Genomic DNA, 12094 nt, shown 5'->3' on the forward strand with positions numbered 1-12094 from the left:
TTCATTGGACCTCCTCCATATGGGGCCCCTGAAACATGCATGCTCTGGCACTTTCCTGGTTCACAGAAGAACATATTACCTTCCCCTCTTGCTGGGCTCCCCCTGTAGCTAGAATACTCTCTGCTTGGTCCCTTGCCCTGAATATCTGGGAAATCTCTCTCTCTCTCTCTCTCTCTCACACACACACACACACACACACACACACACACACACGTGAGCACACACCTGCTGCCCATTCTCTCTTTTTGGGAGATTAAGGGATGTATTGACACAACCCCATTCCACCACACCTTAAGGGCAGTAGCCTAAGGTCCTATCTGGGCAGGGTCTAGTGGAAATCCTGAAGGGGGCTATCTAGCCAGATGCAGGTAGACGGGGATAATGAAGGGGGCTTCTAGGTAGTGGCCCCTGCACAGTCAGTGGATGCTCAGGGGTGGGCAGGGTGGCCTCCTGCCCACTCAGACCTGTTCCTTGTGCTTCACATGGACCAGCTTGACATTCTCCGACTCAGTGGAGGGTGGGAGCTGCTCCAGGTGGCAGCCAATCATGAGCCGGTACACAAAGACACCCGCGATGGAGCCCAGGAGTGGAGAGACAATGGGCACCCACCACCAGTGCCGGCCGGTTGTGAAGACTTCAGAACCCCAGCCAGCAATGGCGATGAAAAGGCGAGGGCCAAAGTCCCGGGCAGGGTTGACAGCATAGCCAGAGTTGAAGCCCATAGAAGTGCCAATGACCAGGACTACCAGGCCCACAGTGAAGGCCTCCAGGCCACGGGGGACAGGGTTGTTGTAGGGGTCAACAACCCCACACAGGATGAGGGAGGCTGTGCCTATGAACTGGTCAAAGAAGCCATTGACCATGTCCAAGTGTCCAGAGGGATAGGTGGCAAAAATGCCAGCTGTGCCATTGGGGCCGGAGACTACAAGCTGATTGCTGGCAAAGCTCCAGATTGCATCATAGTACAGCCCCCAAACAATCCCAGCACCCAAGAAGGCTCCCAGAGTCTGAGCCAGGGTGTAGATGGGCAGCTTGATCCAGGGCTCATGGGCCAGGAAGCACATGGCAAAGGTCACAGCAGAGTTCAGGTGGGCCCCAGAGACCTGGCCAGCGATGAGGACGCCCAAGGTGACAGCAAAACCAAAGGCCAAATTGATGGTAAGGAAATTACCATGGGTGCCCCTGCTGAGTATGACCTGGGCCACAGAACCACAGCCAAACATCACGAGAATAAGGGTCCCCAAGCACTCAGCCAGAGCCTGGCGGAACAGCCGGTGGCGGATATGGAGCATCTCCCCGCAGCGGGACACCAGCTCCTTCTGTCGGCCCATGGCGGTGGCAGGCGCAGCGCAGTCGGGCGGGAAGGAGCAGCGGGCGCAGCGAGCTGTGCACAAAAACCTTTCTTATTGACATAGGCATGGGAGGTGAGGGGAGGGGATATTATGGAAAGGAAAGGAACTTTGGAGGTGAAGAACAAAATGCATTGTGTAATTAAAGAGATGATTTTTTTATTCACTCTGCTGCCTTAAGGAGAATTAATGAGGACGATCTCAAAGAAAAGGAAGGGAGCCTAGAGTTTTTTTGTTTTGTTTTGTTTGTTTTTTGAGACAGAGTCTTACTATGTCACACTCGGTAGAGTGTCGTCATGGCGACATAGCTCACAGCAACCTCAAACTCTTGGGCTTAAGTGATTCTCTTGCCTCAGCCTCCCGAGTAGCTGGGACTACAGGCGCTGCCACAATGTCTGGCTATTTTTTGGTTGTAGTTGTCATTGTTGTTTGGCAGGTCCAGGCTGAGTTTGAACCCTCCAGCTCCGGTGTATGTGGCTGGCACCCTAGCTGCTGAGCTACAGGCACAGAGCTGGGAGCCTAGAATTTTTTTTTTTTTTTTATTGTTGGGGATTCATTGAGGGTACAATAAGCCAGGTTACATTGATTGCATTTGTTAGGTAAAGTCCCTCTTGCAATCATGTCTTGCCCCATAAAGTGTGACACACACCAAGGCCCCACCCACCTCCCTCCTTCCCTCTTTCTGTTCCCCCCCATAACCATAATTGTCATTAATTGTCTTCATATCAAAATTGAGTACATAGGATTCATGCTTCTCCATTCTTGTGATGCTTTACTAAGAATAATGTCTTCCACGTCCATCCAGGTTAATATGAAGGATGTAAAGTCTCCATTTTTTTTAATGGCTGAATAGTATTCCATGGTATACATATACCACAGCTTGTTAATCCATTCCTGGGTTGGTGGGCATTTAGGCTGTTTCCACATTTTGGTGATTATAAATTGAGCTGCAATAAACAGTCTAGTACAAGTGTCCTTATGATAAAAGGATTTCTTTCCTTCTGTGTAGATGCCCAGTAATGGGATTGCAGGATCAAATGGGAGGTCTAGCTTGAGTGCTTTGAGGTTTCTCCATACTTCCTTCCAGAAAGGTTGTACTAGTTTGCAGTCCCACCAGCAGTGTAAAAGTGTTCCCTTCTCTCCACATCCACGCCAGCATCTGCAGTTTTGAGATTTTGTGATGTGGGCCATTCTCACTGGGGTTAGATAATATCTCAGGGTTGTTTTGATTGGCATTTCTCTAATATATAGAGATGATGAACATTTTTTCATGTGTTTGTTAGCCATTCGTCTGTCGTCTTTAGAGAAGGTTCTATTCATGTCTCTTGCCCATTGATATAAGGGATTGTTGGCTTTTTTCATGTGGATTAATTTGAGTTCTCTATAGATCCTAGTTATCAAGCTTTTGTCTGATTGAAAATATGCAAATATCCTTTCCCATTGTGTAGGTTGTCTCTTTGCTTTGGTTATTGTGTCCTTAGCCGTACAGAAGCTTTTCAGTTTAATGAAGTCCCATTTGTTTATTTTTGTTGTTGTTGCAATTGCCATGGCAGTCTTCTTCATGAAGTCTTTCCCCAGGCCAATATCTTCCAGTGTTTTTCCTATGCTTTCTTGGAGGATTTTTATTGTTTCATGCCTTAAATTTAAGTCCTTTATCCATCTTGAATCAATTTTTGTGAGTGGGGAAAGGTGTGGGTCCAGTTTCAGTCTTTTACATGTAGACATCCAGTTCTCCCAATACCATTTATTGAATAGGGAGTCTTTCCCCCAAGGTATGTTCTTGATTGGTTTATCAAAGATTAGGTGGTTGTAAAATGTTAGTTTCATTTCTTGGTTTTCAATTCGATTCCAAGTGTCTATGTCTCTGTTTTTGTGCCAGTACCATGCTGTCTTGAGCACTATGGCTTTGTAGTACAGACTAAAATCTGGTATGCTGATGCCCCCAGCTTTATTTTTGTTACAGAGAACTGCCTTAGCTATACGGGGTTTTTTCCGGTTCCATACAAAACGCAGAATCATTTTTTCCAAATCTTGAAAGTACGATGTTGGTATTTTGATAGGAATGGCATTGAATAGGTAGATTGCTTTGGGAAGTATAGACATTTTAACAATGTTGATTCTTCCCATCCATGAGCATGGTATGTTCTTCCATTTGTTAATATCCTCTGCTATTTCCTTTCTGAGGATTTCATAGTTTTCTTTATAGAGGTCCTTCACCTCCTTCGTTAGGTATATTCCTAGGTATTTCATTTCCTTTGAGACTATGGTGAAGGGAGTTGTGTCCTTAATTAGCTTCTCATCTTGACTGTTATTGGTGTACACAAAGGCTACTGACTTGTGGACATTGATTTTATATCCTGAAACATTACTGTATTTTTTGATGACTTCTAAGAGTCTTGTGGTTGAGTCTTTGGGGTTCTCTAAGTATAAGATCATGTCGTCAGCAAAGAGGGAGAGTTTGACCTCCTCTGCTCCCATTTGGATTCCCTTTATTTCCTTGTCTTGCCTAATTGTATTGGCTAGAACTTCCAGCACCACGTTGAATAGTAAAGGTGACAGAGGACAACCTTGTCTGGTTCCAGTTCTATGAGGAAAAGCTTTCAGTTTTACTCCATTCAGTAAAATATTGGCTGTGGGTTTGTCATAGATAGCTTCAATCAGTTTTAGAAATGTGCCACCTATGCCTATACTCTTCAGTGTTCTAATTAGAAAAGGATGCTGGATTTTATCAAATGCTTTTTCTGCATCTATTGAGAGGATCATGTGATCTTTATTTTTGCCTCTGTTAATATGGTGGATAACGTTTATAGACTTGCGTATGTTAAACCAGCCTTGCATCCCTGGGATGAAGCCTACTTGGTCATGATGAATGACTTTTTTGATGATAAGCTGTAATCTATTGGCTAGGATTTTGTTGAGGATTTTCGCGTCTATGTTCATGAGTGAGATTGGTCTGAAATTCTCCTTTCTGTTTGGGTCTTTTCCTGGTTTTGGTATCAGGGTGATGTTTGCTTCATAGAATGTGTTGGGGAAGATTCCTTCTTCCTCAGTTTTTTGGAATAATTTCTGCAGTACAGGAATAAGCTCTTCCTTGAAGGTTTGATAGAATTCTGGAGTGAAGCCATCTGGACCAGGGCATTTTTTGGTTGGAAGATTTTTTATTGTTTCTTTGATCTCAGTGCTTGAAATTGGTCTGTTCAGGAGCTCTATTTCTTCCTGGCTGAGTCTAGGGAGAGGGTGTGATTCCAAATATTGATCCATTTCTTTCACATTGTCAAATTTCTGGGCATAGAGTTTCTGGTAGTATTCAGAGATGATCTCTTGTATCTCTGTGGGATCAGTTGTTATTTCCCCTTTATCATTTCTGATTGAGGTTACTAGAGATTTTACTTTTCTATTCCTCGTTAGTCTGGCCAATGGTTTATCTATTTTATTTATTTTTTTCAAAAAACCAACTCCTTGTTTCATTAATTTTCTGAATGATTCTTTTGTTTTCAATTTCATTGATCTCTGATTTGATTTTGGATATTTCTTTTCTTCTACTGAGTTTAGGCTTAGATTGTTCTCCTTTTTCCAATTCCATAAGATCTCTTGTGAGATTGTTGATGTGCTCTCTTTCTGTTTTTCGAATGTAGGCATCTAAAGTGATGAATTTTCCTCTCAAAACTGCTTTTGCAGTATCCCACAGGTTTTGGTAGCTTGTGTCTTCATTGTTGTTATGCTCAAGGAAGTTAATGATTTCCTGTTTTATTTCTTCCTGCACCCATCTGTTATTCAACAGAAGATTGTTTAGTTTCCATGCCTTTGGGTGGAGTCGAGCATTTTTGTTAGAGTTGAGTTCCACCTTTAGTGCCTTATGGTCTGAGAAAATACAAGGTAAAATTTCAATTCTTTTGATTCTGTTGATAATTGTTTTGTGTCCCAGGATATGATCAATTTTGGAGAATGTTCCATGGGGTGATGAGAAGAATGTATATTCTTTATCTTTGGGATGGAGTGTTCTATAGGCGTCTATCAAGCACAGTTGTTCTAGGGTCTCATTTAAGTCTCTTATATCCTTGTTTAATTTCTGTTTAGAGGATCTGTCCAGCTCTGTAAGAGGAGTGTTAAGGTCCCCTGTTATTATGGTATTATCAGATATCATATTGCTCAGACTGAGTAAGGTCTGTTTCAAGAATCTGGGAGCATTTAAGTTGGGTGCATAGATATTTAGAATTGAAATGTCTTCTTGTTGTATTTTTCCCTTGACCAATATAAAGTGACCATCTTTGTCTTTTTTGACTTTAGTTGCTTTAAATCCACATGTATCTGAAAATAAGATTGCAACTCCTCTTTTCTTCTGAATTCCATTTGCCTGAAAAATTGTCTTCCAACCTTGACTCGGAGCTTTAATTTGTCTTTTGAAGCCAGGTGTGTTTCTTGCAGACAGCAAATGGATGGCTTGTGTTTTTTAATCCAGTCAACCATTCTATGTCTCTTCAGTGGAGAATTCAAGCCATTAACATTTATTGGGATAATTGATAAGTGTGGTAGTATTCTATTCATCTTATTTTGTGAGAGTCCATTGCTTAGTTTTGTCTTTTGCATCAGTGTGGAGGTTTGGTTCTGTCCTTTAATTTCTGAGTTCTTACTTTGCTGCTGATCCATTGTGGTGGTCCGTGTGCAGAACAGGTTGAAGTATTTCCTGTAGAGCTGGTCTTGTTGTGGCGAATTTCCTCAATGTTTGTATATCCGTAAATGATTTGATTTCTCCGTCAATTTTGAAGCTTAGCTTGGCAGGGTACAGAATTCTGGGCTGGAAATTGTTCTGTTTAAGTAGATTAAAGGCAGATGACCATTGTCTTCTTGCTTGGAAAGTGTCATTAGAGAAGTCTGCGGTCACTCTGATGGATTTGCCCCTGTAGGTCAACTGGCACTTACTCCTGGCAGCTTGCAGAATCTTTTCTTTTGTCTTGACTTTGGACAGGTTCATCACAATGTGTCTTGGAGAAGCTCGGTTAGAGTTGAGGCGACCTGGGGTCCAATAGCCCTCTGAAAGCAGTGTGTCAGAATCTTTGGTGATATTTCGGAAATTTTCTTTTATAATATTCTCTAGTATGGCTTCCATTCCTCTGGGGCATTCTTCTTCCCCTTCTGGAATTCCTATAACTCGTATGTTGGAACGCTTCATAAAGTCCCATAATTCTGACAGTGAACGTTCTGCTTTCTCTCTCTTCTTTTCTGCCTCTTTTACTATCTGAGTTATCTCAAAAACTTTGTCTTCTACCTCTGAAATTCTTTCTTCTGCATGGTCTAACCTGTTGCTGATACTTTCCATTGCATCTTTAAGTTCCCTGATTGACTGTTTCATTTCCTTCAGCTCTGCTATATCCTTTTTATATTCTTCATATCGTTCATCTCTTATTTGATTCTGTTTTTGGATTTCCTTTTGGTTATTTTCCACTTTATTAGCAGTTTCCTTCATTGTTTCCATCATTTCTTTCATTGTTTTCAACATGTGTATTCTAAATTCCCTTTCTGTCATTCCTAACATTTCTGTATAGGTGGAATCCTCTGCAGTATCTACCTCATGGTCCCTTGGCGGGGTTGTTCTGGACTGGTTCTTCATGTTGCCTGGAGTTTTCTGCTGTTTCTTCCTCATGGGTGATTTCTTTTATCTGTTTCCTTGCCCTAATTTTCCTTTCACTTCCTCTTGCTCTTTAAGTTCTTGTGCCTGTGGAAGTTGCGGGCGGGTTTAGATGGATTGAACACACGCGACCACTTGCCGGTTTTCCACTGTTTTAGTCCTCCTCTTGGGGTCCAGAAGTCTCTCGCTGACTCCCTGTATCCTCTCAGGGGTGATGGTAGGCAGATCCCACCAGCCAGAGATGCCTGGAGTCCTATATCCCCAGACTCACGGTGCCCAGATGCAAGGAAGCTGTTACTCGGCTGCCATCTTGCTTCGCCTCCGGGAGCCTAGAATTTTATAGATGCTGGTAATCAAGGGAGTGATCCAGGGAACATAGGAGAGCACAGTAGTCCTTTGAGTTTAGCCAGAATATAAAGGGGTGGGGGCATTCTTACCTGCTGGGGCTCAGATAAAGTTCAGCTTGTTATGGGTACTTCTTAGAAGGTATTAAGCTGGTGAAGTGGCGGAGACGCTTAGAGGAGGTGAAAGCATTGGCGGAAAGAAAATTCAAGGGGGAAAATGCAGCTGGAGTCGTGTGTACTACTCCTTGGCCAAGAGGGGCCATTTCAATCGAATATCTCATAGCCTCTAGGGACTTTCTGCAGCGCCTCTGAGAACTTACACAGATCGGTCAATTGATGTTGATGTAACAGTTATAGGTTCTGGTCCTGGAGGGTATGTTGCTGCTATTAAAGCTGCCCAGTTAGGCTTCAAGACAGTCTGCATTGAGACAAATGAAACACTTGGTGGAACATGCTTGAATGTTGGTTGTATTCCATCTAAGGCTTTATTAAATAACTCTCATTATTATCATATGGCCCATGGAAAAGATTTTGCATCTAGAGGAATTGAAATGCCTGAATTTCGCTTGAATTTAGATAAGATGATGGAGCAGAATAAGGTTGTTCATGTCGATGGATATGGAAAGATAACTGGCAAAAATCAGGTCACTGCTACGAAAACTGACGGCAGCACTCAGGTTATTGACACAAAGAACATTCTCATTGCTACGGGTTCAGAAGTTACTCCTTTTCCTGGAATCACGATTGATGAAGATGCAGTAGTGTCATCCACAGGAGCTTTATGTTTTAAAAAAGTTCCAGAGAAGAAGGTTATTATTGGTGCAGGCGTTAATAGGTGTAGAATTGGGTTCAGTTTGGCAAAGAGTTGGTGCAGACGTGACAGGAGTTGAATTTTTGGGTCACGTAGATGGAGTTGGAATTGACATGGAAATATCTAAAAACTTTCAACGCATCCTTCTAAAACAGGGGTTTACATTTAAGTTGAATACAAAGGTTACTGGTGCTACCAAGAAGTCAGATGGAAAAATTGATGTTTCTATTGAAGCTGCTTCTGGTGGTAAAGCTGAAGTTATCACTTGTGATGTACTCTTGGTTTGCATTGGCTGATGACCGTTTACTCAGAATTTGGGACTAGAACAGCTTGGAATTGAACTAGATCCCAGAGGTAGAATTCCAGTCAATACCAGATTCCAAACTAAAATTCCAAATATCTATGCCATTGGTAATGTAGTTGCTGGTCCAATGCTGGCTCACAAAACAGAGGATGAAGGTATTATGTGTGTTGAAGGAATGGCTGGTGGTGCTGTGCACATCGACTACAATTGTGTACCATCAGTGATTTACATACACCCTGAAGTTGCTTGGGTTGGCAAATCAGAAGAGCAGTTGAAAGAAGAGGACATTGAGTACAAAGTTGGGAAATTCCCATTTGCTGCTAACAGCAGAGCTCAGACAAACGCTGATACAGACGGCATGGTGACGATTCTTGGGCAGAAATCAACAGTGTACTAGGAGCACATATTCTTGGACCAGGTACTGGAGAAATGGTAAATGAAGCTGCTCTTGCTTTGGAATATGGAGCATCCTGTGAAGATATAGCTAGAGTCTGTCACGCACATCCAACCTTATCAGAAGCCTTTAGAGAAGCAAACCTGGCTGCATCATTTGGCAAACCTATCAACTTTTAAATAGAAGATTATATATATATATATATATATATTTTTTTTTTCCTGAAATTTCCTGGGAGCTATTGTAGAAGTTGCATTTCTGAACAGGATATGCTCGCAGCTCCAGGAATTCCTAGGACTGAACTATGAATCTTTTGGAAGGTATTTGATAGGTTTGGACAGAATGGATAATCTCATATCTGTATTTTTTATTTTTTTTCAGTACGTTAATATGCAGGACAGAAAGCTACTCATAGTGGCATTCTGCAAAAGATTCATCAACCCATATTTTCATACTACTTATGAAAGGTTCAACATCATAGGGCGGTGCCTGTGGCTCAGTCGGTAAGGCGCCTGCCCCATATACCGAGGGTGGCGGGTTCAAACCTGGCCCCGGCTGAACTGCAACCAAAAAATAGCCGGGCGTTGTGGCGGGCGCCTGTAGTCCCAGCTACTCGGGAGGCTGAGGCAAGAGAATTGCTTGAGCCCAGGAATTGGAGGTTGCTGTGAGCTGTGTGATGCCATGGCACTCTACCCGAGGGCCATAAAGTGACACTCGGTCTCTACAAAAAAAAAAAAAAAAAAAGAAAGGTTCAACATCACTGAAATTTGTTATTAGCTTTTATCTATGATACAGAAAAGTTAATTTACTTTTACATGGATGGAGCTGGAGTATGGTATGTGAACAGTTATGTTTGAAGCAAGGTGATCAAGACATTTTAAATTTGGTTTTCATATTGGAAACAAGTCAGTCATTTGAATACGATTCAAATATGTATAAACCTAACTGATGTAAAAAAAAAAAGGTATTAAGCTGCTAGACCCACTAAGTTCCTATACTTCCTTTTGTACAAAGGTAGAGCTGCCTGTAGACTATTTCTAGCTAACATGTATGCTCTGAACATCACTGACTAGAACCAGTTGTTTTGAGAAAAATATTTTAGATAATATGGCAAGGGGAGGCCTTTCTGAGGAGGTCATTTTGGAACAGAGATCTGAATGCATTAAAAGAGCAAGAATGTGGCTCGGCGCCCATAGCACAGTGGTTATGGCGCCAGCCACATGCACTGAAGGTGGTGGGTTCAAACCCAGCCGGGCCAGCTAAACAATTGCACCAAAAAAATTGCTGGGCAGGACGGCGCCTGTGGCTCAAAAGAGTAGGGTGGCCACCCCATATGCTGCAGGTGGCAGGTTCAAATCCAGCCCCAGCCATAAACTGCAAAAAAAATAAAATAAAATACTTGGGCATTGTGGTGGGTGCCTGTAGTCCCAGCTACTTGGGAGGCTGAGGCAAGAGAATCTCTTAAGCCCAAGAGTTTGAGGGTGCTATGAGCTGTGATGCCATGGCACTCTACCGAGGGCCACATAGTGAGACTCTGACTCAAAAAAATAAAAATAAAAAAAATTAAAGAGCAAGAATGCAAAGGGGAAGGGCTTTTCTGTTAGTAAAACAAAGTGTCAAGACCATGAGGCACAAATGATCATGTGGGAATAAATGAAACCACCCAAACAAGAACAAGTGGAGGCTATTTATTCAGAGGTTGTTATAGCAAGGGAGTCAGCAACCACCATTAGTTGCATTTGGCAGAGTCTCAAATGTAAGTCTGAGGAGTGGAGAAACTTTATCATGGAAACAAAGATGGTTTCAGGTATGTTCTTATTAGAGGCTATTGGTATGGGGAAGCTGTAGGCAGGCTAACTAGAAACAGGGCATCCTGTGTGATTGGTTAGGAGTGTAAAATAGACTTTCTCTGGTTGGTTCTAAGTTGGCAGTGGGAGCACAGATTAGGAAAGCTATCACTTATTAATTAATCCTGGCTACTTTGAGTCGATTGTTGCAGGGATTACTGTTTGGTTCCTGGATTAGATGTTAGAGATAGTAGTCTGACTTTCTACAAATCTGACCTGTAGATAGTAAATTGGCTTCTTGGACTTGTTTCTGCTAGATCCAGGGTCAGAGTTCTATTTTTAAATGTGGTCTGGTCATTGTTGATATATTCAGTCTCTCAAATGTGATGCGTTTGAAGAACAGTAGGAAGGCTAGTGTGCGGCTGGAGTGGAAAGTGTTAGATGAGCTTAGAGTGATCTGTTGCGTCTTAGACTGTTTTGGGTTACTATAAAGGAAATACCTGAGGTTGGTAAAAGTATAAAGGAAAGAGTTTTATTTGGCTTATGATTCTGCAGCCTGTATGAGAAGCCGGCCACCACCACCTGCTGGGCTTCAGGGAGTTGGCAATGAAGAAGGGAAGGCAAAGGAAGAGTAGGTACATCACATGGTGAGAGAAGGGGCAAGACAGAGAGGAGGTGGTGCCAGGCTGTTTTAAAGAACCAGCTCTTGCATGAACTAATAGAGTAAGAACTCATTCATGAGAGATCTGTCCCCCGACTCAGATACCTCTCACCAGGCCCCACCTCCAACATTGGAGATCAAATACCATCATGAAAATTTTTGAGGGGACAAATATCCAAACTGTATCAGTGTGGTAGGGTCTTGAAATTCTATTCCACTGTGATAAGAACCCTTTGGAAGGGGCGGCACCTGTGGCTCAGTGGGTAGGGCGCTGGCCCCGTATACCGAGGGTGACGGGTTCAAACATGGCCCCGGCCAAACTGCAACAACAAAATAGCTGGGCATTGTGGCGGGCGCCTGTAGTCCCAGCTACTCGGGAGGCTGAGGCAAGAGAATCCCCATAAGCCCAGGAGTTGGAGGTTGCTGTGAGCTGTGACGCCACAACACTCTACTGAGGGCAATAAAGTGAGACTCTGTCTCTACAAAAGAAAAAAAAAAAAGAATCCTTTGGAATAACCCTTTGGAATATTCTCAGTAGGTGAATGATGTGAGCTGATTTATTTCTAAAAGGTTACTTTGGTTGTTACATAGATTTTATTTATTTATTTATTTATTTTTTTGTAGAGACAGAGTCTCACTGTACCGCCCTCGGGTAGAGTGCCGTGGCGTCACACAGCTCACAGCAACCTCTAACTCTTGGGCTTAAGCGATTCTCTTGCCTCAGCCTCCCAAGCAGCTGGGACTACAGGGGCCCGCTACAATGCCTGGCTATTTTTTTGTTGCAGTTTGGCCGGGGCTGGGTTTGAACCCGCCACCCT

At 42.9% G+C, this 12094-nt stretch overlaps 1 protein-coding gene and 1 pseudogene across 2 annotated transcripts; one reads left to right on the forward strand and one right to left on the reverse strand.

Annotated features, from left to right (window-relative positions):
* Positions 1 to 200: 200 nt before the first annotated feature.
* Positions 201 to 1383, reverse strand: LOC128577436 (aquaporin-3-like). Its single transcript, XM_053579665.1, has one exon. It carries the CDS (start codon positions 1329 to 1331, stop codon positions 459 to 461), a length of 873 nt encoding a protein of 290 aa, XP_053435640.1. The 5' UTR covers positions 1332 to 1383; the 3' UTR covers positions 201 to 458.
* Positions 1384 to 7476: 6093 nt separating this feature from the next.
* Positions 7477 to 9019, forward strand: LOC128577434 (dihydrolipoyl dehydrogenase, mitochondrial-like; annotated as a pseudogene). Its single transcript, XR_008377572.1, has one exon. The product of XR_008377572.1 is annotated as a dihydrolipoyl dehydrogenase, mitochondrial-like (transcript).
* The last annotated feature ends 3075 nt before the right edge of the window (positions 9020 to 12094 follow it).

This window comes from Nycticebus coucang, chromosome X (genome assembly GCF_027406575.1).
Source record: "Nycticebus coucang isolate mNycCou1 chromosome X, mNycCou1.pri, whole genome shotgun sequence".
In the NCBI taxonomy this organism is placed as follows: domain Eukaryota; kingdom Metazoa; phylum Chordata; class Mammalia; order Primates; family Lorisidae; genus Nycticebus; species Nycticebus coucang.